Below are 27,643 nucleotides of genomic sequence, written 5' to 3'. Positions count from 1 at the left end.
GCTTGAAAGTATGACAGTTGCCTGTGATTTATACACTCACCTCTGGTAAACATTTTTGTTATTGTTGTTGGTTGTTTTTGTTTTGTATTGTTTCAAAAGCTGTCAAACATTATTTGACGAGGGGCAACAGCCAAATAGTGAGGCCTCACCCAAACATCTGGAAAAGCAAGTGACTTTTCCTCTCTCCTGTCTTCCCTCCACAGATAAACTCAGGAAACTTAGAAGGAAAGAATCTGAGGTTCTCAAGTTCTCTCTTAAACAGAGTTCTTTACCCAGTTACCAAATGTCAATAGTGTAATAGTTTGATTTAAACCAGACACACCACCTCACAGAGATTCCCAAGCAGGCATTTCAGGAGAAGCAAAAACTACAGGAGTGCAACACACATGGCAAGGAACAGCTGAATAGGGAAGCTAAAATTAAAATCAAATAATCCTTAGCTAATGCAGGCACTTCCTAATCCTTTCTAATGAGCAAACCAAACAAACATTATTAGTGAAGATTAAGCTTTAAGACAGCATTATTTCGAGAGGATCAGCAACAGAGCAGCTGAATGCTGCTAAGGCTGTTTCTCATTCTTCAGTTAATTCCCACAACATGGAAATTGAAACAAAAGCCGGCTTTGCTTGTTCTCCTCCTAGATGTTTATGAAGCTATAAACAAAAATTAGGGTTTCTAATTTTCATTCTATGAATTACAATATGGCATGGCTTTTGCTTAGAATACCTGAAACCACACACATACACAAACAGATCTATATGGACACACCACCAGAATCTTGACCACCTCTTGCCCAAAATACACAAGGCTGGCAACCCAGGAAACCCCACTGTGTCTCAGGCACAGACACCATCACTGTAGGGCTCCAAAAAACATGGATGCTATTATCAGACTCTATTGCTAACAACATTATTGATGGTTACAGTTATAAAAGTCTATAATAGTTTCTATATATTTATTTAAAACTTTTATCCAGGTAACCACAATTACAGTCAATCCACCAAGGATAAAGCCACAAGAACAACATTCTGCACGAAGTGAAGTTCAAAAAAATCTTGCATACAAAGAGTTATAATCAATGAAGACTTAAAACTTATTGTCAGCAGAAACTCAAGGTCGAGAACGCCAAAAGTTTTACAAGCTATCCAGAAGCAGTCTTGTTTCATATACGCTTTCTCAGAAATCTTCTGGAGTGCTCTTGGAATATCTTATGATTTTAAATGCCTCCCTAATTTGAATTCCCTAATTTGAGTCTTGCTCATGATCCAAAAAGATCTTAACCAGGAGGGACCTGCAGCCCTCTTGACTGTCTCATTGACCAAAGAAGCTCATTGGGTGAGTACACAAGAGGGTCTTTTCAGAGGTAGTTCCACAATTATGGAACAACCAATACAAGTGTGCCTGGCGCCCTCAATTTCAGTCTTTAGAAGGAAGTTTAAGACTGTTTGGGATTGCATTTGACTGACCTTGGATTTCTGTTTTAATGGCAGCCCTGATTAGAGATTTTAAATTGTGGTCCTTTATGTGTTTTTATCACTGTTGTTTTATTTAAGAACATAAGAACAAGCCAGCTGGATCAGACCAAAGTCCATCTAGTCCAGCTCTCTGCTACTCGCAGTGGCCCACCAGGTGCCTTTGGGAGCTCACATGTAGGATGTGAACGCAATGGCCTTCTGCGGCTGTTGCTCCCGATCACCTGGTCTGTTAAGGCATTTGCAATCTCAGATCAAGGAGGATCAAGATTGGTAGCCATAAATCGACTTCTCCTCCATAAATCTGTCCAAGCCCCTTTTAAAGCTATCCAGGTTAGTGGCCATCACCACCTCCTGTGGCAGCATATTCCAAACACCAATCACACGTTGCGTGAAGAAGTGTTTCCTTTTATTAGTCCTAATTCTTCCCCCAGCATTTTCAATGAATGCCCCCTGGTTCTAGTATTGTGAGAAAGAGAGAAAAATTTCTCTCTGTCAACATTTTCTACCCCATGCATAATTTTGTAGACTTCAATCATATCCCCCCTCAGCCGCCTCCTCTCCAAACTAAAGAGTCCCAAACGCTGCAGCCTCTCCTCATAGGGAAGGTGCTCCAGTCCCTCAATCATCCTTGTTGCCCTTCTCTGCACTTTTTCTATCTCCTCAATATCCTTTTTGAGATACGGCGACCAGAACTGGACACAGTACTCCAAGTGCGGTCGCACCACTGCTTTATATAAGGGCATGACATTGCAGTTTTATTCTCAATTCCTTTCCTAATTATCCCCAGCATAGAGTATGCCTTTTTTACAGCTGCCATGCATTGAGTTGACATTCCCATGGAACTATCAACTAAGACGCCTAAATCCCTTTCCTGGTCTGTGACTGATAGCACTGACCCCTGTAGCGTGTATGTGAAGTTTGGATTTTTTGCCCCTATGTGCATCACTTTGCATTTTGCTACATTGAACTGCATTTGCCATTTCTGAGCCCACTCACCTAATTTATCAAGGTCCGCTTGGAGCTCTTTGCAATCCTTTGTGGTTCTCACCACCCTACATAATTTGGTATCATCTGCAAACTTGGCCACCACGCTACCCACCCCTACTTCCAGGTCATTTATGAATAGGTTAAACAGCACTGGTCCCAAAACGGATCCTTGGGGGACACCACTCCCGACATCTCTCCATTGTGAGAACTTCCCATTTACACCCACTCGTTGTTTCCTGTTTCTCAACCAGTTTTTAATCCATAGGAGGACTTCCCCTCTTATTCCTTCATTGCTGAGTTTTCTCAACAGTCTCTGGTGAGGAATTTTGTCAAAAGCCTTTTGGAAATCCAAGTAGACAATGTCCACCGGTTCACCCCTGTCCACATGCCTGTTTACACCCTCAAAGAACTCTAGTAAGTTTGTAAGACAGGATTTGCCTCTGCAAAAGCCATGCTGACTCTTTCTCAGCAGGTCTTGCTTTTCTACATGTTTTATAATTTTATCTTTAATGATAGATTCTACTAATTTACCAGGAACAGATGTCAAACTGACTGGCCTGTAATTTCCCGGGTCCCCCCTAGATCCTTCCTTAAAGATTGGTGTGACATTGGCCATCTTCCAGTCTTAAGGGATGGAGCCTGATTTCAGGGATAAGTTGCATATTAAAGTGAGAAGATCAGCAATTTCATGCTTGGGCTCTTTAAGAACTCTTGGGTGAATGCAATCTGGGCCAGGGGATTTGGTAACATTTAGTTTATCAATGGCTGCCAGAACTTCTTCCTTGTCTACCACTATCTTCGCTAGTTCCTCGGATTAAGCCTCCTAAGAAGCTTGGTTCAGGTGCAGGAATGTTCCTCACCTCCTCTTGGGTGAAGACAGATGCAAAGAATTCATTCAGCTTCTCTGCAATCTCCCTGCCATCTTTTAGCACACCCTTTGTTCCTTTGTCATCTAATGGGCCTACCGCTTCCCTTGCTGGCTTCCTGCTTTTGATGTCCTTGAAGAACTGTTTGTTGCTGGTCTTGATGTTCGCAGCCATGCGTTCCTCATAATCCTTTTTTGCCTCCCTTACAGCTAACTTGCTTCTCTTTTGCCACCATTTGTGTTCCCTCTCATATTCTTCATCAGTCAAACTGGACTTCCATTTTCTAAAAGACATTTTCTTTGTTCTGATAATTTCCTCAACCTCTCTTGTTAACCATGGTGGCTTTCTTTTGGACTGGGTGCTGCCTTTTCTAACCTGTGGAACACATTCCAGCTGAACTTTTATTACTGTGTTTTTAAATAACCTCCAAGCATCCTGGACAGTTTTGACTCTCTTGATTTTCCCTTTCAGCTTCCCTTGCACTATCCCCCTCATCTTTGAGAAATTTCCCTTTCTGAAGGCGAATGTAACTACATTAGTAGTTGCCACTTGTTCGCATGCTGAGATACTGAATCTGACAGCATTGTGGTCGCTGTTCCCTATCGGCTCAACAACACTGACTTCCTGCACCAGGTCCTGGGTCCCACATAGAATTAGATCTAGGATCACCTCTCCCCTGGTTGGTTCCACAACCATCTGCTCTAAGCCACAGTCATTTAGCATATCCAGGAATGCTCTCTCCTTACTATGACCTGAACATGCATTTTTCCAGTTTATATGGGGATAGTTATTTATTTAGGGAGTAAACCACCTTGAGTTCCACAAGATAGAATGGTGGATAATAAATGTTTTAAATAAATACATAAATAATTACCTCAATCACTACCCTGAAGTCACCACCACACACTGCAACACAAGAGATGACAGAGAAGCCAGCAGCAACATAGCAATTGGGCAGTCTGGGGTCCTCCAGCACAGCCGCTCTGGTTGCCACATAGCTAAGACTCCGCCTAGTTCGGCAATGGGGAGCACAGGGTTGAGCCTACTGAACCTGTCTTCTGCAGGGTTCATCAGAAATCCTACGGTTTCCATGGTAGTTATGGAAGTTGTGACCAATTCCTTGTCCAGGAGCATCTCTTTAGAGTTTCTGTTTTGATCGGAATCAGTATTTTACTCTGAATTTGGACAAAATCACCAGAAATCACCAAAAATCACCAAAAAAAGTATATATCATGATCACTTGTAGTACATTTACAAAACCAATTTCCCTCCCGAGGACTAACCAATACTTTATGATTTCCTACAAGAGAAATATAAAAACTCACCTGGGTGGTGCTGATATAGTTCAAGAGCCTCAGGGCTTCATTACTCAAGGAAGGTACTGGACTTGCCCATGGCTGCAAGTCTACATGCCATCGTATAGTCTGGAATAACAAAAGAAAAACCAACAAGTACAAGCAAGAATAAAGCTATTTGCAATTTTTGAAAAATATAACAGGTATTTCTAATATATGAAGCATTGAATTCCACTACTGTGTGCCATAAAATGTAAGTAAAGGTCACATGACAAATTTCCTGCTCTATTCTTGTCCCTGACCTATTCTGGCTAACCCAGCAGACCCAATTTCAAATTCCCGTTCTGCCATTAAATTTGCTTGGGAACCTTCTACCAGTCACACTTTCTCTGCCTTAACTACCTTACAGGAATGTAAGGATAAAATGGGAAAGGGAGAACCAGATATGCCAAGGACAGAGTAAAAATGTACTGAACAGACAAGTCTATACATCTCTAAACTGGGTATGTCAGCACAAAGGACTGTGTACACCTGATCCTGAAAATTGAAGCTTTCAGCATGGGTTTTCTGAACAAAATTTAGCTGCCCATATAGTCTTCCACCAATACAACATGTATTGCAGTAATCACAGAGCTCATGATAAATGAAAAAGTGCATATGTAAACCAGAGTCTACTAGGAGAGCTAAAGATATTCCCACATAAGGAAGAAAAGGTGCAATTCTCCCAGATTTGTTGGAGAGCCTGAAGTTGTAGGTAGTTCACCTCAGAAGGATTTCAAGTTTGTTATGAACTATATATTGATGTTCCAGGTATGAGAATATTGGTATTTGATTGCTGAAAGGAGGGATTGTGTTTATATTGGTTTGCTATTAGTTTGTATTTTGCATTTCTGCTATGAATGTTGCAACTGATGTTACATGAATTCTACCAGATTTGTTGGAGAACCTGAAGCTGTAAGTAGTTCACCTCAGAAGGACTCCAAGTTTGTTATGAAATATATATTGATATTCCAGGGCTACACTGGAACCCCTGAAGAGAAGAACAGATGGCTCAACAAAGGCAAAGTAAAGCTGCAAAGCCTATAAGGGACCCAGCTAGACAAAAGCCAAAAAGGGTCTGAGATTCTGCTAGCGGCTAGCTAGCCTGTTTGAGCACAACAGGCCTGAACCTTTATATGTCAATCATTGTTTTCTATATTTGATTTACTGTTCTGTATGTTATTTCTTATAAAATTAAAAAAAGACAAGTTGGAAAATGGTTTACTGTAATTTTTGTAAGTGTTTAGTGTCACAATGTGAGATCACACTGTCAATTAGTGAACTTTTAGTTTCAATTGAGACTAATATACATCTTGGAATTAAATTGGGTTACACATACTAACAGATATAAAACTTTTTGCCAGTCAAAATTTATAAAATAAAATATTCTGCATGTGCAGAGAAAATATTATTCGGAAGATCATTCTGAGGTGTCCTGAAAGAGGCAGTATTGTTGCCCAAAGCACTAACTGCTGTCATTTTCATCTCTGGGGAAAGTTAGTCTCAGTTCATGCTCTTGTGATCTGTGTGAAGTCCGTCATCTCAAGATCCTGACAGTTTAGCAAACAATTTTTCTCACATAGAGGAGGACTGAAGGAAAGATCATAAGGTGAGGAACTACCAAAGGAACCACATTTTCCCCCAGAAGTCTCTTTCCTTTGTGTCGTCTGCTTTGCAAGTCATGTTCAACGTGTAAATAGCCAGTTTCCCACCTCCCAAAATATACATTAAACATGTTCTCTCAAAACTAGTACAGTTGCCAACAAGTCAGGATATTCCTAGGGATTTGAGGATGGAGTCTGGAGAGGATGGGGTTTGGGAAGGGAGACCTATTCTGTGTGCCTTGTCTACACAATTTCTGCAGTATTATTTGTGTGGTTTTACTCAAAACCTTTTAAGTGTTGGTTTATTCGTCGTAATTTCTTCCCATACGTTCTCAGAGACCACACTCCACCACAGCCATTTTCTCTAAAGAAACTAATCTTAGCAGCCTGGAGATCAGTTGCAATTTCAGGAGATCTCCATGTTGGCAACTCTAAAACCAAATAATTCCTTCATTACTAGAATATTCAAAATAATTTCAGCTTGTACAATAATTCATTCCTTTCTGACTGGAGGGAAATAGTGCTAATCTTGAATATTAGATTATCAATTTATGTTATCATAGAAAATTTAAAACTGAGATTAAACTGTATTTTGTTCTCAGTTTCTAGTCTTTTATTATTTCTACATTGTAGTTTGTGAATTATATATATAAAGATTCATACCCTTTCATGTTGGAATGCTATAGGAAAAGTCTTAAAATTCTTTTGTTAGAAAGTAGGGGCAGGGGGAAAAGAAACATGACATTTAAGATAGGAAATCTCTCTTCCTCTCATCTGTGTAACATTCTGTACAACATTAAAAGACATGCTGAAAAAAAGTAAATACAATAGAAGCCTGGCACATCATTGCCTTTGAGTTCCACAAAGCTCTACATCAGAGAAACTGGTGAAGATGTTGTAATTGAATTAATTGGCTCAGATCACTGGAAGCTTTCTGCATGCACTAGGATCCTTACATAATGAGAAAAAGGTGGGGTGGAGGGGGAACCTCACGCAAGCCTCCGGCACTACATTAAACATAGTATACCCTGAAACTGAAGCATTTTTGTGCTTGCACAAGTTGTACATGCAATATTTGGTTATTCCAATATAGAGAGAGGAAAGCCATGCTGGCAGGGGCTGATGGGATTTGTAGTCCATGAACATCTGGAGAGCCACAGGTTGCAGACCCCTGCTTTAGACAATACACTGATGCTGAATCTGAGAACTAGGTGAAGGTGTCTTTCACCAAAATCAGTATATCACTCTATATATCTCTATAAATGGAGGAGGACTGAAACAGTAGGAGCACTGTGGAATTAAGATAAAATAGTGAGCCACAAACCACTTGTCCACTCTGTTGCTCAGGAAAGGCGAAATTACTGCCAATGCACAATTATGAGACACGAAGAAGAGTTTGGATTTATACCCCCCCTTTCTGTCCCAAAAGGAGACTCAAAAAGGCTTATAAACTCCTTCCCTTCCTCTCCCCACAACAGGCACCTTGTGAGGTAGGTGGGGCTCAGAGAGTTCTGAACTAGCTGTTAGTGTTTGATATTCCAGTCAACAAAGACTCAGGAACATTTCAAGAGCTTTATTGGAACTGTGTCATCCCGAGGTTCAGACAGCCAAAACTGAAGTTTGGCTCTCTGACCCCAGTATATACCTGTAAGTTACAACATAGCTCAACCCATAGTCCTCCCACCCTTGCATTCCCAAAATATCAGCATAATAAAGAACAGTGTGAACAGAAGCATTGTTTTGGGACAGGTGGTTGCCTCCTTCAGAGGATGGCAGATAAGAGAGGATGGTCTATTCTATTGACTAGTTACATTGCAAGCGAGGGATACCTCCTTAGCCTTGAGAGATGATAATGGCTCGGCCAGCTGTGGCCCTGATGCGGACGTGTAAGATGCCAGGCTGAGAATAGCGCAGCCTGACACTAGCTCAAGGTCACCCAGCAGGAATGGAGGAGTGGGGAAACAAATCTGGTTCACCAGATAAGGTTCCACCACTCATGTGGAAGAGTGAGAAATCAAACCCAGATCTCAAGATTAGAGTCCACCTGCTCTCAACCACTACACCACGCTGACTTGAAGAACAAGTCAAGAAAAGCAGCTGACTACCTACTACATAACGTAGAAGAAGAAACTTTCCCAAAAGACATGATGTGGGCCACGTTAGGCGGGAACAAAAAAAAACAATTCTCAAACAAGGCCATTTGGAGGCCTGATATGGACATTGCTTTTCTTCTGTAATAAAATCTCAGAACCTGGGATAAAAAGGTCAAAGGAAATGTTTTATTTGAGATTATGCAGCACTGAATGAAACAAAAGCAAAAGTTAACTTTATGGCAGAATCATACTTAGGTTTGCTACCGGCAAATGTCGTGCAGATTTTCCCATATAGAAAAACTCTAGTGAACATTTCAGCAAAACATTCCCAAGAAAAGGAAGGGTTGCAAAGATAGATGGTGGGCTTAGAGAAAGGGCAGAGGTAAAAGTTCAGAAACAAACAGAAATCGGGGTCAGACATGTTCCGTTGCTATGAGTGGGCACACATGAGTCATATTTTTGAAGCTAAAACAAAGTCAGGCTAAGAGCTATGAAATCTGTATGAAACTTCGTTCATTGAGCTATATAAGAAAAACTTCAACTGTGATGATGAAAAGAACATTTTGAAAAGTTTTTCATTCACAGCCAGAAAGCAGACTTATATTTTCCAACACGTGAATTGCTCTTTTGGATTCAATTCACTTTCCATTACTGGTCAATTAATGAACTTGAACGCCCTTCAAAACTGAGCTAAAGTATCAGCTTGCTCCATCTATTACTGCTACCTTATTTCTAAATGGAGCTGTTGAATTATGTGAGTCCATTTGGAGGGAGAAGCACGGAGACTTTCCAAATCAATCAAACCTTTGTGAAGACTGGAGGGGTGAAAATCAGAAGACAAGAGATCAAAATGAGCCCTGCCAATGTTTTCCCGGACATAAACCAAGGACACATCAGACAGTTGCATTCCATTTATTTTGAAATATATTTGTGGCAGCAAACAAAGGAAAAAAATTGCAGCACATCCAAAGCAGCATTGATTTTTTTATTTTTAGAAATTAATGGAAAGGTCTTCAACGAAAGGAATCTATATATTTATTCTTTAACAAGAGAATATTTTCAGGTATATCTGCTCCTTCCTGTTTTTTCTTTTGGTTTGTTGGGGTGGGTTAAACCCTGATCTGCTCTGAGGTTGGTAAGAGGAGGACAAACTGAGGTTTGAATGGGGAAGAGGAAAAGGACTGTCTAGGAAAATATCTAGAACTATAGGGTTGCTGCTGAGATAGAGGGGCTAGCCCCACAGACTTAGCTGTAGCATTAATTTTCTTCCTCTTGTGCAAGATCAATGCCCTCATTAAACAAGTTCACCCCCTCAAGTGGGGGCGGGGTCCCCAATATGGTTCCTAATAACCTCTGGGATGCCAGATGTTCTCAACCAAGCATAGAGCCAGAAAGATATGGAAATGGCAATCACTTTTGTGATTGCATCAACCACATAAGAAGCCCCATTGACTTGTTTACCTAGCTTAACTCCCTCTTACTGACTGGCTTTCGCTACAGGCCTACACTTCTCTGGTAGGAAGTCAATCATGCTACTCATTCTGTCCCATAGGTGTATTTGGTACCAGGACATAACTTCCACTAGGTTATTTATTTTATTTAATTTATTTTTTGGACTTTTATAAAGCCCTATCCCCGAAGGGCTCTGGGCGGTGGTTAGCCACTTTCATTTCAAGTGTATCTAAGGATTTTATGCCCCATGAGATCCAACTTCCTCCCCTCTTTGAATGAGGGGAGGACTAGAAGCTCCTCTACTCCTGGAGGGGACCACCTCAACTATCATGGAGTTAGGTTGGGGTGACTGAATAAGAATTCACAGCTCTCTTTGAACTCTATAGAGATTCTCAAACTTTTTGTTAGAGTATACACATGATACATATACAGCGATGTACTTAGATGCCACTGATTTTGTTGCCACTTAGTACAAGCCTAAGCGATTAAACCATTCAATGGATTAACTAATTCTGGATTGCTGTCATAGGATATATGTAACTGAAACCCAAAATTTAATAATATTACTACCATTGTCTGCTAGCATACCTCCTTGCAGAATTTCTCAGAATCAATGCAGATATTTTATGGGTTCTCCGTTCGATTTTTCATGTCAAATATTGTCCAATGCAGAGACTCCCAGAAGAATGGCTCAGTGATAAGCCACAACATTAGAATTCTGTCTTCTGAAACTTTCAATCTCATGCAGCTCATATGAGAAGACAATTTGTACAAGATTTTTTGTGTTATCAGCCAACCAAAATCTATCCTAAATGTGACTCATAAAACAATTTTCACCATCTAAAAATGTCTGGATAGTCTCTCCATTTAACAGAACACCATTTGGGCTTCTTCTTTTTTCATTTGCTTTACCTATGCTAAAATTACAAGCAGTATCTTATAATATCTTGTAGGCAGTCTCTGCCAAGATTTCAATACCGGGCCTGATCAATGTTCTCCAATTTCAATATTCATTTCAAGTATGGCACGTTCAACCCAGGCAAGCAGGCTACCAAAGAAGAAGCTGAATGTATGTTCTATTTCCAGTGCTCTCTGGTACCGTTTTGTTTTCTTGGCGGCGGCTGCTCTTTCTTAGTCATTTGTCCACTACTGAATCCAGTTAATGATGGCAACCCATGTGACTTTTGTTTACAGGCATCAATGACATTATCATAAGCAGACAGAATCATAATGCCACTGGCAAAATCATGAGTCATCGCATACCTGAAAAGTAGGCATGAGAGGATTAGGGCTGCAAGATTAAAGAACAAAGATAGCAATGAGAAGTATGGTGTGATTTGCACCCCTCCACCTTCTATATTTCTTCAGGCTGTGAAATCTCACTGACCAGGGTTGTCAGACTCCCCCCCTCCCTTTTTTTCCCTCTTCAGGGACTGAGCTGCTTCAGAAATGGTAGTGTTTGGTGACAAGAAGCACGTTTCCTCAGCCCTGTTTTGTTACCAGACCGACCCAAGGGAAGGGAGCTCTGTTTTCAGGCAGTGGTGCCTCTACCTGTTCTGTCAACCTTTGGGATGCCTTGCAGTGCAGTGTCAAAATGGGAGCCCATTCTCTGCACACAGGACACACAGTGAGTACAAACTTGTCTGGACTTGCCCTCACCCACATTTGCCACATTTACCCATCTCACACCCTTCCTGAAGGGATTAAGCGAGCACAGTGACCTTGCCTTGGAGAGCATTCCCATCTTCAGCCCTGGACCACACACCCTTGTAGAGACAAAGGACTTGTTAATACGTTCATCTCAAGTGTTCCTGCCCAGTGTTGCATTATCCCAATACTTCTTTCTCTAACTTTCTCTAACCTAATTTGCAGTGTCATTATTCTACAGCTGTAATTCCATCAGCTATCTTCCTCCTTTTTAAACATTCTCAAGCTTGGCCCATCAAGTGAATCCCTCAACCATTAGATTAACAACCCAACCATTAAGGCTGAAGTTTGTCTCTTGTTTTTCCCCAGAAAAGCAGGACTCCTCTTTGTCCTGGAAGATTAAGCTTTTTTAGCATGACTAGAGGGTCCAATCTCCCCTATAAAACAGGCCCTTGCCCAACACTCAGAGTTTAGTGTATCTGGACCACAGGTCTGGCCACACTGTTCTGGTCAGTACTTCTGAACCTGCAAATGGTTCCATTGCTGCTGCGTGCCACCTGTTTTCTACTCACTTCTTTAGAGCTCAGTGCAGGCAGCTGGACTCTGCTTCATGGACCCAAAGCCACTTCAGGATCTAGTACAATATCACCTCTAAGAATTCTCCCAATTCCTCCACTACTCCAAATCTATCCCCTCAAAGCTGTTTATATCCTCGGACTGTGTATTCTACTGCTCTGGTTATTGTGTACTTGTGTGCCTCTATTGTTCCTAAACTGTTAAACTTTGTTTGCTCTCCTGTGGAATTTCTTGCAAAAGCTGATATTAGCATATATAGGCAACAAAGAACCTGAGCTTGCCCAACCTTTTGCTAAGCCATCAGTCTGCTCTTGCTTATTCCCCACTCTAAAGGGGAGAGATCCCCATCATTTCAGGTAACAGTTCAAATTCCCAGAAGGCAAAAGATTCCGGTTGACTTTTATTTCTCTTTTTCACAGGCACTCCCTTCACAAGGCACAAATAAAATAAATACTTAAGGCAGATTGAAACTTAAATAGTAACTCAGATTTATTTAACAGAATGGAGATGGTAAAGGGAGAATAACAACTTAGAGATGGATTAGGATGAGGTAAACCAGGCAGGAGGTAGGATAAATATATATACACTATTCACAACAGAGCTTGGCACAGAGACTTATAGTTTTCAGTTTCTTTAGCACAGTATTTAAAATTATTTAGTTCAGTTCAGCTTAGATGTTGGTTTCATAGATGGTGTGTTTGTACAGTTCCTTTGATTAGATGTTCTGGCTTATGGCTATTCATACACAGGGTCCTAACACTGGCTTGGTACTTCTTTACTGTACCCTCACAGTTAAGTAAAACTCTCAAAAACAAAACAAACTCTCTTCTGAAGTAAACTTAGAGCAAATCCCTATACCCCAAACCCACGGATACACTAGAACTCTCCTCTCTTTAGATAGTTCTTATCCTGGTTTATATAGCCTTCAACTTGGCTCTCCAATAAGCCTAACCCCACCAGTATGATTGCTTTCACACAAAACTCAGGCAGATAACCAGTAGAATCAGTCACACTCTTTGGCTGATCTACTCCTGTTAGAGTTTAGTTTTCCCTCAGTTAAGACAGATAGTTCTGAACAGCATGAATGATTCAAAACAAAAGCCTCACCGAATGTACTGACAAGGAGTTTAACCTTCTCTCTCTCTGCATCATGCAGTTACTTGTCCAATCAGAATGCAGGAGGCCACAGTCAATCAGGTAGCTCCCCAGGCATTTCTGTGCCTCACTCTGGAGGTAAACAATATTATATTTTGACAAAACTGCATTTTAAAAATACACATTTCTCTGCAGTCCATCACATGTGGCATCAAAACAATGTGAATGTGTTCCCATGGCGTAGCAAAAACACACTGTTGGATAAGGTGAGCCTCTTTTTGACACTTCCAAAAATGAATTCAAATAATGTAAGCAATTTCAGTTATGCCCTTGTTAAGATATCAAAGAATCTGGAGTACCGTAATCCAATTCCCCTCTATTATTTCTGTCTTCACTTTACCACCACTATAATAACCATAGAATTAAAAAGGACTTCCTCTATCAAAAACTATTTTTGCCAAAAGCCATAACATGACAACGATATTATTTTACAGATCTGTTTAATATTCATTAGGTTGGATTTTTTAAAGTCCCCCCAATATTTTTTAAGATAGTAATCAGCATTGATGGTCCTCAGGAGACCATGTTCCCTTTAAACATATATGCCCCTTAAATAAGCTGAATAATTAATATGGTCTTGTTTGTCCTCTTTCTAAAAATACAACACTGAAATAATAATCAGGAATTCAAAGGCCCTGTTTCCATAACAGACAGAGACTTGGGGACCTTGGTATAAGGAAACGAGAACTCAAGCCCTTATATTATTGCCTCAGTTGGAGGGATGGGCTTACTAAAACATTTATCCTTTGCTTCAAAGCATTCTTTTTCTTGCCAAGGCCTTACTCCCTTGCAGGTCTTCACGGAGAAGCAGGTTAACTGCTCAGAGTATAGAAGTCTACTGTCTACCAGCGCCACAACAGAGCTGCCACTTCCCCTTTTGCTCCATTCCATAATGTTGCATTGTTTCCTTCTCCTCCCCACTCCCCCTTTTGTCTGAAGGATTGCTACGATGAGATTTTCCCCTGAAAGACAACAGCTGCTCCTAACTCTGCTACCTTTTTGCAAGAAGAAACATTTATTTTCTCCCCAAGGGCACAGAGGTATATTGGGTCCTAGACTCCCTCACCTCACACACTGCTAAGAAATATCCTTCATCATCTGAGCCTTGGACAGCCTGGTTCTAGAGAGAATACTGGGTTATGTAAAATGTCTAATATCTCCCCCTGCAATTTTGTGTTTAGTCTCACTGAAGTCAACAGCTGAAATGAAACACAGCTAACAAGATTCAGGAACTCCCAGGAAAAACAACAAGACTTATTACAGCCTGTTCAATGACTCTTTTTCTATATAGTGATAAGAGTGTTGCTCCAGCATCCTAGAATCCAGGAGACCCAAATTCAAATTTCCACTTTGCCATGAAAACTTGCTGTGTGAACTTGGACCAGTCACACATTTACAGTCTGGCCTGCCTCACATGGCTGTTGAAAGGATAAAATGCTGATGAGGAGAACGATGTATGCTACTTTGAGTCTCTATTGGGAGGAAAGGCAGAAATATTCCATCATCCTTCATCACTAAATGTCTGCTCTGAGGCATTTACAGCCCAATCCATATGGAGGGAGGCCAAACTGTACTTTGGAGGCAGTGCAGGCTCGCACCAGTACTACCCTGGTAGAGGGGCAAACATGGTGGGTGGCCACCACAGCCCTCCAGGAAAACCAGATATGGTGCTGTCAGGGCTTCCACACCACACCACGTCAGGGCTTCCACACCACACCACAGCCAGCCATGTCAGTGCAGTGGAGACATGCCGGAGGCATTCCAAGGGGTGGAGCCAACGTTAGTTGGCTTCCACCCTAGGTTTTTGGGCAACCACACAATGGCCCAGGGCTCAGACTTATGCCACCCTTTTGGTTCATTGAGCTCTAAGGAGGGCTTTCCAGCAGCAGGGAGGTTTTCTTGTATTTTCTTCCTCTTCGTGTCACTGGAAAGCCCTCTGGGGTAGTGGGGCAGTGCAATAGTGGTGCCATCCCTGGCCACCTTGGCCTGTGGATCGCGCTGTTAGTTTTTAAGCAGCACTAATCAAAAACAGCCATCAAATGTAATCCAAATTAGTTGCAATTCTCTGCATGCTGGCATGACATCATCTTCTTTGGAGGTATATGGACAAAGAACTTTCTTTATGGAATGGAGAGATGGAGAGCTCTTGTGTGTGTTCACTATAAACTCAGCATCTGGGGGCGTGTTTGGTGAAATGTATTTATGTAAACCCAAACATCTACAAACACTGAAAATGTCAGACAGACAGACATAGGATATCTCATTTTCAAATTATGAGCCAGACACAGGAAGCCAGATCTACCCAAACATCAGTCACATTTTATTCAATGAGGTTTACTCCAGAAAGTGTTTTAAGGATCACAGCAACAGTATGAAGCTATTGCCACTAAAAAAATTGCAGAGAACCTCTTATTTACCAGAATTTTTGTTGGTGTCGGCATTTTATAACAAAGATGCTCCTTTTTTCCACATTTACTACTCTAGAGTTCCAAGAAAGCATTAAGCTGGAATGAATTGTCTAGGGCTGCTCCTATGGCCCTTTGAAGCCCAGAGAAAGTTCACTTTCAATTCCATCTCCCTATCTTCCCTTTTCCCTGTTCTCCTGCACCACACCCAAACACTATTATGTGTCACAAAGGGCACACATCCTGAGACAGCAGGAGACAGTGGCCTTTTGGAGATGGTTTAAAACACATTCTAGCATGACCACAGTGTCCCTTTAATTAGTGATTGGGAATCATAAAGCTGACCTGTACCTCATAATAGGAACTGCATTGTCCTCTACAATAGGCAATGGAAACATTCATTTGTAGTTGGGCTGAAACAATGTTATTTTTGCAAAAAGTATGGTATGAAAAAACCATTCTTTCTTATTACATACTCTATCCAGAATACAAGTGTATTGATAATGCACTTCAAAACATTCTGTGTGCTTGCTGTGCTATATCCATCTCAAGTATTATATTTCTATGGTCATTTTTCTGCTATAAAAAGAAAAGTAAAGAGATTCTAATTATCTAGAGCTCTTTTCCTCATTTTCCTTGTATAGATTGTGCCTTTCTATTGCCTGATATCTATGACTGAACCAAGCTGACAATCTTCTGAGGAAGGGGGAAAAAATATTTTAAAGAAGTACAAAGCATAAGTGAATAGCCTTGTTTCATCCTCAAACAACATCAATTATTGTTATAAATTCACATTTGCTGCATCCATTAAGTGTCTTTGCAGATCTGAAAAGTGGCAGCATTATAGAAAATGCGTACTGCCAGCCACCGTAGATAAAGCTAAAATGATAGCAATTTCTTAAAAATGTGCTTAGCCCGAGGTGTCCACTAAGCACAGTTTACAGGCAGCTTCTTGAGGCAAACATGTTTAGGATTGAAGTATAATTTTTGTACTTTGTCTGGTTATGAAGAAACAAGACATTTTTATTGCTATAAAGTCTGCTCCTAAGAGCTTGTGAGTCAGTTGGCTGAATGTCACAGGGTATGTGGGAAGCAAGATTACTTCCTTCGAAACAGCAGGTAATTGCCCAAGAGTAAACCTCCCACTCAGTTAAGTGAAAAGCTTGTAGAGGGAAGACTTGCAGTTTTCTCCAGTCCTGCAAAATGTTTTTGCTCTATTTTTAGACTTCAAAGACATTTATCTCAGAAAGCATTTCTTTGACAGCATGTATATACAGCACAAAGCCTCTTTTGTATCAAACCGTTGAATACCCTCACTATCAGTATTCAGTTTCATGCAGTGATGCACCCTGGTCACATATGGAAACTACCACATAGGGAATGACAGCCCTATGAAAAATCAGTGGGTTAGCACAAAATCTGATTGTGAAACTCGAATTTGACCCACAAAAGCCTTGGGCCCAAAATCAGCTCAGAGCCTTCCTTTCCAACTGCATATTTAAACAAGCTTGCATGCAGAAGGAAGTAGACGCAGGGGGAAATGAGGGAGGAAATTTGGATACACCCAACCCAACAATATATCTGAAAAATGCTCCCAAAACTACCAGACCATGCCCATATAGCCTGGAAAACCCACAAAAGCCCATTGATTCCAGCCATTTTGTGTCAGAGCAGGGTTCTACATGCTTGCCAGGCTGCTTGTTTCAATTTCAAATTTGTGAGTTTCAAGATTTTTTTTTCTTTGTCACAGTTGCTTGTGTCCAGTTTCTGATTTTTACAGTGTTGCTCAGCACTTGGATTTGTTCTGCTGTGGTTTCACTTTGGCTCTGTTGAGCTCGTGCTGCCATAGTGGCACTGGGTTCTGCTGGGTATGGTGTACGTTGCCACTTTTTTCCTCTTGGGCTTGCAGAAGTGATCACCACACCTCCAGCTTCTACTGCAGAGAGAATCCAGGCTTCTTTGGATTGCGCTCAGTTCCGATGAGCTTGCAAAAGTGCCCCTGTGCCCTGGGTTCTTAAAAAAAAAACTCTGCTGGGATTCCTTGGTTCTGGTGGGCTTGCACTGTCACATTGGGTCTGGGTTCTGCTAGGCTACTCTGTTATACATTGGTTCTGTTGACATTACAAAAGTGCCCCTGCTTGATTTTGTTCTGCTGGGATTCTCTAGATTGGTCTTTGTTTCTATTAGGCATGTCCCATCAGCCTGTAGTTCTGCTGTTTTGGTTCTGCTGGGCTTGTGTTGGCTCTTGTCATGAAAGGCATTGATCTGTGGTTGTTGCAGGCATGCCTCTTTGCTTTTGCCCTGGAGAAAAATAGTACCCCCTCCACTGAAAACAACTGGAAGATGGGCTTTGTGGGTTCTCCAAGGCTGTGTGGCCATTGTCCAATAGTTTTTTATCCTAACATTTCACCTGCATCTGTGGCCAGCATATTCAGAGTATGTAATTATAAGATATGTTTTTCTCCATTTGGCCTGCATTTTTCTCATTGGGCCTGCATTTTTCTTCATTTAAAGGTCCATAAAATTAGACCCCTGGTCCAATCTTCACCAAACTTAGGGGTTTGTGTAGGGGGAGTCACCAGCAGTTATGCTGCAAATTTGGTGCCTCTATCTTGAAAAACAACCCCAAACAGCCCTGCAAGGGCCCCCATTGATATAACTGAGCTAAGTCAAAGCTGAGGATCATGGAAAGTAAATTTTCTCAGCATAAGGAAACTATTGGAAAATCTTTGTAGGGTTCTGGGGGGGGCGGGGGGAACAAAGTTTTTTGAGACAGAGACACCAAATTTGCAATGTAGCTGTGGTGACCCTCCTTAAGAGAATCACCAATCTTGATGAAGGTCAGGAGCTCAAATTTTATTGGACTCCATTTTTCTCATTTGGAAACAATAGGAAATGGATGGGAAAACCCTCACTGGGGACCCATAATATTGGACTACCTGACCCAATCTTTACCAAACTTGGGGGTTATTCTAAGGGGAGGTGCAGCAAATTTGGTGGCTCTATATTTTTAAAAGGCCACCCCAGACCCCCCAAAATGTTTCCCATAAGGTTTTAAAGATCTGAAAAAAATCATATTTAAAAAAAGTCAAATAAACCCATGTGGTATAGGGATTCTACTTTTTTCAGATTTTTTTAAAAATCAGGTTTATTAAACCTGAATCCAAAAAATACCAAAAGAAATTGGTACAAATTCCTATTCCGAAATAAAACCCTAATCCAAATACCAAAGCATTATTAGTATTCAGAGATATCAAGAATTCCAATTTTTCCAGCTTCAATATACCCAAACCAGCAAAACACCTTCTTTTAAAAAATGCACATCCCTATTATTTTACCTTAGGGCCAAACTAGATATCACAGGAGCATTCACATGTATTTACTCACATGAAGCTGGGGTTGGGGGGCGGGTTGTCAGAATGGGCAGGGAAGAGGATATCAACTGTGTCCTTCTTCCCCATGTAGTTTCCCTGCACTCCTTTGTTCCAAATACTTTTCTTCCAGCTCAGTTTCAAGTGAGTCTGGGTGAAAGAAAAATGCTTCAAGCAGCACAGTGCAAGAAGGTAAAATGGGAGAGGCAGCAACATTAGGCTTCAAGTCAGCCACCTGTTCCCCCTTCAAAAAAAAATAAACCCACATACACCTCTTCTAATTTTCATGTGAAAAAATACACTGGGGTTACATTGGACCCAATGTTATTGCTGCATAAGCAAAAAGCACTTTTTACCAACCCAGCCTAGCCCATAAGATGCCCTTCTACCTTGATATGACTGATCTGGGCACCTAGATCCATGCTCCGGTGACATTGAGATTAGACTACTGAAAAGCACTGTACATTGGTTTCCCTGCAAAATTAATTCAGAAACACCAACTGGTGCAGAATGCCACAGTCTGGCTATTATCGAGAGCTATATAGAGCATGCATGTCACTCCCATTCTACAGTCACTTTACTGGCTGCCCATTAGTTACCAGTATTAGCCATCACATTAAAAAAGTATTTCATGACCTTTGACCCTTGTATCTGCAAGATCACCTTTTTCCTGTATGCAGTACCATGACAGCTTTGCTCATTTGAGACAAGGCTTTCTGCAGGTGCTGAACTACAAATGGGCAAAATCAACAACTGCCTGTACACAGGCCTTCTCCGTCATGGCCCCCACCTTGAGGAACGGCCTGCCTGAAAAGTTGAGGAAGGGTCCCACTCTCCCAGTTTCCGCAACTATGCAAATCTGAATTATTTAAGAGAGCTTTTCCAAACAGGCAATAGATTTACACTGCACTAAATGATTCACAAAGCAACTCAGACAAGTTATTAGGAACTGGGGTCTATGTGACTCTATTTAACTAAGGCTCATTCCGCACACGCAAAATAATGCACTTTCAAGCTGCTTTCAGGGCTCTTTGAAGCTGTGCGGAATGGCAAAAACAGTTGTGAAAGCAGCTTGAAAGTGCATTATTTTGCGTGTGCGGAATGAGCCTTACTGAAACTAGGAGCATACTATGTAATTTTTGTATCATTTAATGTGGCATGTTAAGGCTTATGCTTTGTTTCAGTTATTTTTTAAATTTCTGACTGGTTCTACAATCCTAATCCTATTGTATTGTTTATTGAATACCCCATTGTATTACCTCACTTTGAGTCCAAGTGAGAAAGGTGATGTAAATAAAAAAAAATCTCTGGTAAGTCCAAGCAAATCTATGTTTAACTTTAAAAATATCATTCATATTTTGAAGTACAGGAAACCCTTTTATAGTTAATAAAGGTGCCTTAAATGCCTCAGTCTAAGCCCTGATTTGACCATGACACTAGAAGGCAAGAAACACTGCACTGACCCAGCATCTCATTTAAATAGGGCTCTCAACTGCTATATCTGTGGGAGCTTCTGGTAGCCATGCCTGATGGATGTATTTTGAGACGAGGATTAGTTCTGAAGTATTCTCTTCTTTCCTGGATGATTTTTATTAGGACTGCACTGTTTTTATCTATTTGTTCTATTGCTTGTGAGGAACTATGGCTCTTATCTCACTTTCCGTTAACATATTTGTGTTGGAGGCAACTCTGGCCTGGATAGGAGTTGATAATAGCTGTAGTAGCGCCAGGTACAGCCAGCTGCAGTTGATCTTCACTGATTGCTTTGAGGCACTCGGCCAGCAAGAATCAATTCTTGGTGGGGACATACATAAGTACATGGAGGTGTGAAGGATGAGATAAGCTACATTAATACACTCACATATACATGATACCTGCCTGGGATGTATGTATCTTTGCTAATTTTTTAATGCATAATGATGATCAAAGACCAGTTTAAATGAGATGCTGGAGCATACCACATCACACAAGCAAGTTTTGCATGCCCGCCTGAGTCAAATGTAGATTTTATTTATTTATAATTTGATTTATAGACCACCCTTGCCCTGACTAATTGGTCCAGCGTGCGCAGATGACCGTGTATTCAGATGTACTCTTCTGAAAGTAATGCAGTGTGGATAGTCAGCATCCTATCCCGGAATATATTTGAATAATTATTCAGATGTGCATCAAACTTAACGCCTGGAACGCCTGAGATATGTATGTGGAAGCCAGCTTCCCCACAAAGATCTTCTTCTCCAAACTGGGGCAAAGGTTTTCTGTTCCACTGATATTAGACATTCCAGTGTGAGAGTAACCTTTTAATAATTAAACACATTCATTCGGAAGCATAACAATGTCACATGCAAATTGTCGATGTCCAAATCTCCATGCAGCAATGCAAAACCTTTTCATTCAGGCACTAATTTAGAGGCAAAGAATTAGAGGAGGAGAAGGTCTTTTGAGAGCAAGGTTCCCCCTCCCCCCCCCGCCATTTTAATTTATTGTGCACAGCAGTCTTTAATGAAACATAAGTATGCTTATTCACTCCAAGCCTTCAAAATATGGAATATTAATGATTCAATATTAATAAATAATGCATACATAACAAGTTATCAGAAATATACCTAATGCTTATCATTATTTGATTATTATGTACATGAGGCTGTAATTACAAAAGCTACATTACAGGTTGAAGATACAGATTTCTGCCTCCACAGGGATTACAATCTAAATGTCAACAGTGCAAAGTATCAGGGACCTGAACCAGGAAGTTCATGGTCTGCATCTGGGACCATGTTCGGACTCTGTATGCTGAAATCTCAGAGCTTCTTCAATCACCTCAGGAAACAGGATGTAAGATTCCTGTGATTGGCAGGCATTATAAATCCTCTGGATTGGTATAAAGCCTGAGATAAAAATTAGAGGTCTGACCTTCCAATTTTGCCAGGTCAGTTGAGCATTACTTTCTGCAAGCTGCGCTCTGGTCTCTGGCAACCGACATCAGGGACTCTGAGCTGAAAACTCACTCTTCAAATCCAGAGCTGGACACTACACTGAGGTGACCTGAGCAGAGTAGCTATTCTTTAAGGATGCTGGAGCTGGACTACTCTGTTCCATTAAAGATCAAAATCACCCACCTTTCAATTTCTTTTGCCGGACACAAACATTTGCTCAAAGGAAGCACACTTTTAGAATTAGTGCTTGAATTTAAGCAGGCCATTTTGCAAATGAGGAGCTTAACACAGAACTCCTACCCAAATTAACCAGATGTTTTCTATTATTAATTAGTGAAATCAGGGGCTTGGAGACATATGTCTCCAACCCTCAAAGTATACCATCCATTCAGTTGCCAGATTGTCAGGTCTACTTAGGAGCCTTTCAGGACTCTAGAGAGTACTACCATGAATATCCTAGGTATACTATAACACAAAGATACCCCTCTCAAACTCAAATGCCTGAAAATATACCCACAATTTTTTAAAACCATGAGGCCCTCCAGGGTGTCAAAAAGCTTAAAACTAGCAATTTGGAAACATCTATAGGCTTTTGAAATTAAAGACCTTTTTGAGTGAATCCAGCTGACACTGAACATCTGGTAACTGTGTACAGAAATCCAGTTAATGTCAGGATTTTGTTTTGCATATTTTATTTGGTTTAGTTAACTTTTTAGCCCATTTCCACACCACACAGAATCTATCAAATGAGCAACCTTTGTTAGGAGATTTTAGGGACGATTTTTATATGCACAGCATTAATCACTTTTTAACTGGAAGACCAATATGGCTATTGATGCAAGCTAATTTTAGCTGATGAAGGCATATTGAGAAGGTGGAACTAAAATGTAAAAGCATTCTTGTTTAATTTTTGAGCTTTTTAGTGTGTTTCTTTAATAAAGATGAAGATTTAAAAATTATGTAAACATTCAAAACTTTTAAAGAATTAATTGCTTCAAAAAAAGTTTAATAACCTGCTTCCAGCACTCTGCAAGCAAAATAATCCAGCTGATTGTTCTGACAATGTGATGTCCCTCCTTAAACCCTGACTCTGCCTTCCATTCTGCAATAAACTTCAACACAGACATTTAATTTTTACCCTCATGTCCAGCTCATGATCCTTTACTCCTCAAGTTCCTACACTCTCACCTATTGCCAGTTATGCCTGGAACTCCATCCCAAAATACCAGCATGAAGTGACTCTTCTCAAAATGCACCTTTTCCATGAATCCTTTGGCACTATCCCTTAGTCCCCCTTCCATGATGAAACATATATTCTTCTCCTGCTTGCCTTCACATTCACCGTTCTTTTCTCATACTGTCACCTGCTGATGGGCTGCTCCATCCAAGCCTGGCTGCCACCCCCAAAGAGGCTTCCCAGCGGTGTGGGGAGGTTCAAAAAGTGAAAAATTCTTCCTGCTGCCAAGAAGCCTCTGTGGCATTCAATAGACTTGTGCTGCCCAAAAAGGGAGCATTGTCTAAATTCACAGCTGCCAGCATAACACTGCAAATGGCCGGGGAGGAGCCCACTAAAGTTTACTCCTCCCCAGCCACGCCCCCAGCCCACCCCCACTCCGCCAGCACAGGGACACTGGTGCCACATCTGGTGCTGCACCCCAACACCAGGATGGAGGATGCGGTGGAGGCCGTATGCCTGCAAAATCACCCCTCTGCCAGGGTAAGTGCCCTGGGAAGGGTAAATCTGCTGAAGCAGCTGCGTGCCGCTTCCACCACAGATTCACCCCCAGCCCCTGGATAGAGCTCTTTATGTTGTAAGATCCTCAGGACAGGGACCCTTCTTTTTCTTGCTTTTCTGTAAAGTGTCAAGTTACAGGAAAAAAAGGTTTAAAAATCAATAAATGACTGATGGTCCTAATTATTGAAATGTATTTCCCAAGGTGAGGAGATGTTCTGAAGCATTTAGCTGCATTTAACTAGCAAGAAACTTTTCTTTTAGCTTTTAGTATTTTGTAGCTTGGGGAAGAAAGGCAGCAGAGTATTGTCTGATCTTGTCAGATCTCAGATACTAAGCAGTTGGTGCTTGGAAGAGAGATCACCAAGAAAGACTCTGTAGACTTCAATGACCAACCAACTCAGCTTCTCACTTGCTTGAAAGCCCCTTGTTGGGACAACATACAATTGCCTCTTGTTCAAGGAGTAAAAAACTGACTGAGAGCCCCCAAAAGAGCACCCATTAAGCTATGTCAGAACTGAGAGAAATTTTTCCCAGCAAAAGAAACTATTGGGAAATCTTTGCTGGACTCGGGCAGAGTGGTTTTTTGAAGCAGGTACCAAATTTGCAATGTAGTTGCTGGTGACCCTCCTTACAAGAACCCCCAAGTTTGGTGAAAATTGGGTCAAGGGGTCGAATTTTATGGGGGCCCATTTTTTTCTCCATGGGAAACAATGGAGAATGGATGAGGGGCACCTTCCTTGGAAGCCCATAAAATTAGACCCACTCACCAAATCTTCACTGGGAGTTCTTTTAAGGAGAATCACTTGAAGCTACATGGCAAATTTGGTAGCTCTACCTTTAAAAAAAACCTATTTCCAATAGAGCCACAAATATTTTCCTTAGGGCTTAATAGGCCCCAAAATATTTGGATATAAAAAAAATTTAAAAACCCATATTGGTATGGGGATTCAAGTCTATTGAACCTGAATCCAAAAAATACCTGCTTCTAAATACTTTAAAAGAAATATACATGTATTTAAGATATATATATATCAAGAGCACAGAACAGCATTATCATTCTCAAAGCAAAAAAAAAGTCTTTGATGTAGAAATATTTGCTGTGAAGAGCAAATTTCCCTGCTGTACAATAAAATCTTAAGCATCTAAGTAGCAGGGGATTTCTAATTATACACTGTAGCTACAGGCAATACCTTCCCTGTATCAGAATTCTCTTAGCTTCAAGAAAAATTTAATTTTGTTAGATGAAAGACAGCCTGGATTGGAAATGAATAAATAAAATATGTAGATGGTTGCTATACTTTCAGTGCAATCATATGCATCTTTACAAAGATATTAGTCTCACTTTTTTGAGAGGCTTACTCCCAGTAAGCTTGCACAGGACGTAACCCAGCGTTGAATGAAAATTAGGGAATTCCATGGGATAAAGAATCACCCATACACGGTCCAAAACTTTCTTGATCTACTCATGGTAGCATACCTGCATTATCTAAACTCTAGTAAAAGGACAAATACTTTAAAGTTTCGCAATGGGTTGTTACACATTTTTTTAAGAATATCCATCCCACCTTTCAGCCCAAGGTGGGATAACAATAGGAGTTTTAAAAGAAACGAAAAGCTACAAATTTAAGTTTAAAAACATTGAAGCAAGCCCTACATTAAGACATAAATAAAAGAAGAAAACCACCATATAATTTATCTATTAAAAGCTTGAGAAGACACAATTGTCTTCTCGGGTTTTACAAAACATCAGAGTAGACACCCTGGTTAGTCAGGACACAACTACCCTGAAGGCTTTATCCTTGGATCCTTCCCAGAGGTGTACTGGGGGAGAGCAGGAGGGGGCATTTTCCATGGACGCCATTTGCCTGAGTCGTGTGGGTGATTCATTTTGGCCACCTGTTCCCTCTTTCCCTCCCCCCTGCAGGCCAGGAAGGCATCTTTCTGCTCGTGGCCTCAGAGAATGAGAAGGAAGAAACATCCAAAAAAAATTTAAAAACCTTACACAGAGCAAAAAAAGAAAAACCTTATGGCTTCACTCTGCATTTCCCATCCATCAGAACCATGTTACCGCAGCTACCTCATCTATTGCTGCTTCTGAAAATTCTTGAGGGAGAGACTCCCTTTTCCAGTGCGACATTTAAGGAGAAACTGACAATTCTGTGGTAGCTACGAAACAAGAAAAAATATTCAAACATTGTTATGCCATTGAGTATTCATCAATGCACGTGAAGAATGCACAATAATGCAGCGTTCAACTGATCTTGCTGCAAGGTGCTGTAAATTAAGCTGGAATCTGTTCAAGTGTCTGCTTTAAAAATGCAACTGAATTACTGCCACAAGAGTAGATCAAAATCACAGCATTTATTCCTCTGGTATTCAAGGCCTTCAGTACATTTACACAAAGGTTCTCATTACTCTACTCTTGCTTGTGCCTTGTGGGGAGGGGCACAAATAAGTTCAGACTGCATAAAAGACCTTTTCCACATGTACAACTTACCAGATTTTCCCAGAGGTCAAACCTTGTGTCTTGGAAAGGTTTTCTATGAAAGCATTTCACACACCTCCTTTCCCCTGGTCATTTTGGGGGGTTTTCTCCTTGTCCCTTCAGTTGCATATTCTCCTGACGTTTCGCTTGCATCTGCAGCTGGTATCTTCAGAGGATCCTCTGAAGATGCTAGCCGCAGATGCAGGCAAAACTTCAAGAAAAAATGCTACTAGAACACGGCCATACAGCCTGGAAACCACAGACTGTAAGGTTGTGGGTTGATATGTGTTTCTGTTCAGCCAGTCTGGCCTTGGAACATTCCTCGGTCTGGGCTCTTTGCCCAGGATGGCAGTGTTAGTTAACCTTGCTGTCTGCGCTTATCATATACGTTTGAAGCTTGCCTTTTTTCTGTCGTGGGAATTCTAGTTGGGAGTTCGGGGAGGAGCCGTTTTGTCCGTAAAAGAGGCAACCTGTTTTGGGAAAGCTCAGAATCTGCATTCCGTGTATTGTGTTTCCTGAAGTTTATGAAATAAAGAACTCTTCAAAGTTACTTGATTTCTGGTCCTTCGAGGTTCCTTACATTTTTAAAAACGCTCCACTTACTTCGGCGTCAATTTTGGTGGCGCACTATGCGCAAAGACATTGAAGCATATATTAGAGGTTGTCCAACGTGTGCGAAAGCCAAGTCTATCTCGGGGAAACCTCATGGATTGTTGCATCCCATCCCTGCAGCATCCAAACCCTGGCAAATAATCTCTATGGATTTTATCACAGACCTCCCGGAAAGCCATGGGAATACCGTTTTGTGGGTAGTGGTGGATCTCTTTTCGAAGCAGGCGCATTTTGTTCCATGCTCCACCATTCCGTCGGCCCCTAAATTGGCTAGGTTGTTTATTCAACATATCTACCGTTTGCACTCCTCCCCTGAAAAGATGATTTCCGACCGCGGCCCCCAGTTCATATCTAAGTTTTGGAAGGCATTCCTGGAGATTTTGGGAACCACCTCAGCGGTCGCTGCCCCGTACCACGTGCAAAGTGATGGCCAGACGGAACAGACCAACAGAACTCTGGAACAGTACCTACGTTGCTACACCAATTATCATCAAGATAACTGGTCGGAATTACTGCCCTTTGCCGAATACGCCTATAACAACGCCGTTCACAGTAGTACCAACAAAAACCCCTTTGAAGTGGTGTCAGGTCGTTCTTACCCTCCCCTGCCTCACCTCCCAGACCAGGTGTTGCAGCCCCCGGACTTTGGTGAATGGATCCGGTCATTAGCTGAAGGCTGGAAGTCGGTATCCTCTTCGCTGGCACAAGCTCAAGAGGCACAAAAAACTCAAGCAGACAAACATCGTTCTGATTTTCCTTTGCAGATTGGGGCATGGGTTTACTTGTCCACAAAAAATCTTAGAGATGTGCATAAATATTCCAAGCTGGGCAAGAAATTCATAGGGCCCTTCCGGATCACCAACGTGATCAATGATGTGACTGCTCGTTTAGAGTTGCCCAACTCGTTAAG

General features: G+C 41.2%; 1 protein-coding gene across 3 annotated transcripts in view; it reads right to left on the bottom strand.

Annotated features, from left to right (window-relative positions):
- Nucleotides 1-27,643, bottom strand: part of METTL24 (methyltransferase like 24) — an 84,180-nt gene that overhangs the window by 38,054 nt on the left and 18,483 nt on the right. For all 3 annotated transcript variants that reach the window (XM_048492844.1, XM_048492835.1, XM_048492824.1), the window contains one exon: nt 4,654-4,752. Coding sequence is in view for 2 of the 3 variants with exons in the window: in XM_048492835.1 (XP_048348792.1) it covers nt 4,654-4,752 (99 nt within the window). In the remaining variant the exon portion in view is untranslated. The remainder of the gene's footprint in view (nt 1-4,653; nt 4,753-27,643) is intronic.

This window comes from Sphaerodactylus townsendi, linkage group LG01 (assembly GCF_021028975.2).
Source record: "Sphaerodactylus townsendi isolate TG3544 linkage group LG01, MPM_Stown_v2.3, whole genome shotgun sequence".
Taxonomy (NCBI): Eukaryota; Metazoa; Chordata; class Lepidosauria; order Squamata; family Sphaerodactylidae; genus Sphaerodactylus; species Sphaerodactylus townsendi.
The sequence above is the reverse complement of the archived record's forward strand: the minus strand, read 5'-3'. Positions and strand labels throughout refer to the sequence as shown.